The sequence below is a fragment of the Penaeus monodon genome, chromosome 34 (genome assembly GCF_015228065.2).
Source record: "Penaeus monodon isolate SGIC_2016 chromosome 34, NSTDA_Pmon_1, whole genome shotgun sequence".
NCBI lineage: Eukaryota > Metazoa > Arthropoda > Malacostraca > Decapoda > Penaeidae > Penaeus > Penaeus monodon.
Genome location: NC_051419.1, coordinates 18,989,818 through 18,991,075, shown reverse-complemented (window position 1 = coordinate 18,991,075; position 1,258 = coordinate 18,989,818). Strand labels below are relative to the sequence as shown.

The 1,258-nt window shown below is 38.6% G+C and overlaps 1 protein-coding gene across 1 annotated transcript in view; it reads left to right on the top strand.

Moving 5' to 3' along the window:
* The window catches only part of LOC119594625 (small proline-rich protein 2G-like), a gene marked incomplete in the record, with an annotated part of 56,595 nt that overhangs the window by 412 nt on the left and 54,925 nt on the right, over positions 1 to 1,258 (top strand). The window contains 1 exon segment of the mRNA XM_037943677.1: positions 241 to 308. Coding sequence (XP_037799605.1) covers positions 241 to 308 — 68 coding nt within the window.

Genomic DNA, 1,258 nt, shown 5'->3' with positions numbered 1-1,258 from the left:
TTTTGTGTTGCAGAGGTGGGCAAGTTTATATTTATATAAGAAAAGCGTGTATATTATGTTTACTTTAAGTAGTGAGACGATAAGTAGATCTCAAATAGATAAGTGATTCTCAAATAAATGGACATGAATACACATAGAGGAATATCATGCTGAGCACAACAAATAATCATCTGTAAAACGTTTCCCCCCATTACCCTTCTTCCCTCCAAATCTTTTCCAATCAAATCGATTCTCCAACAGATCCTCCACCTCCCCCTCGCTGCCCCTACCCCCCTCCGTGCATCGACTTCTTCGACGGCAACTTCCCCGTAAGTATTTCCGGCTTCTCTTCGCTCCCTGTCCGCTCGGCTCGGCGACTTTGCTCGCTCCAGCTGCCGCTAGGTGGATGAATGGGAGGATAAACAGTGATTTTTTCTTACTTTATTCATTAATTTTCAGCATTATCTTTATGCCTTTGTCTTGTAAATCATTTGCTATTTTAAGAGTGTTAACCTGATAATTCTAGAAGAATTATTAGCCTTCGAATTTATTGTCATGATGGAAAGTAATGCATGATTAAAAGACTCAACATTCATAACCATAATTTCAAAATGGTTTGATTTTATAAGCAGAATAAACTTATTTATTTACTGTTTCTATATATGACTGTTTGGCCTAGTAGGTTTTGTTATGATTGTTTACATTCATGGTAGTTACATGCAATGAAAAATGATTACTGTAGAATATTTCTTAAAAAGTTATGCTTGGGATTAAATAATTTCCAACTCATTTCGAGGAATACTCCATTCTGATGAAAATCTTCTCGACGTCAAACGCGAATCCTTTCCTTTGCAGTTCTGCTACAACGACCACCAGTGTCCACCGGGCCAGAAATGTTGCAGAGACGCCTGTTCACAAAGGAAAGTTTGTTTGGTAGTCTGAGTCATGCCCCAGCGACTGCATGGCCGCATGACACAAACTTTGGATCGACTGTTGAAGAACTACGTGATTGGCCATTTTATATCTTTCTTGTTTTTGCTGTTCGTTCGTTTCTTTATCATTTTCCCTGTGGACGCCACCAACATCTTTCTTCAATTGGCTTCAGATTTCTTTAAAATGCACAAGAATGCCCTTTGACCAATAAATTTCGATTGGAATTTTGTTTATCGTTTTGTTCCCCTTGGAATGGCTTACGTGAATCAAATAATGTCATACATACACCAACTTATGGAACATTTTCCAGTTGAACGTGTGTTCTCAGCCAGTTTCTGACCGGGTA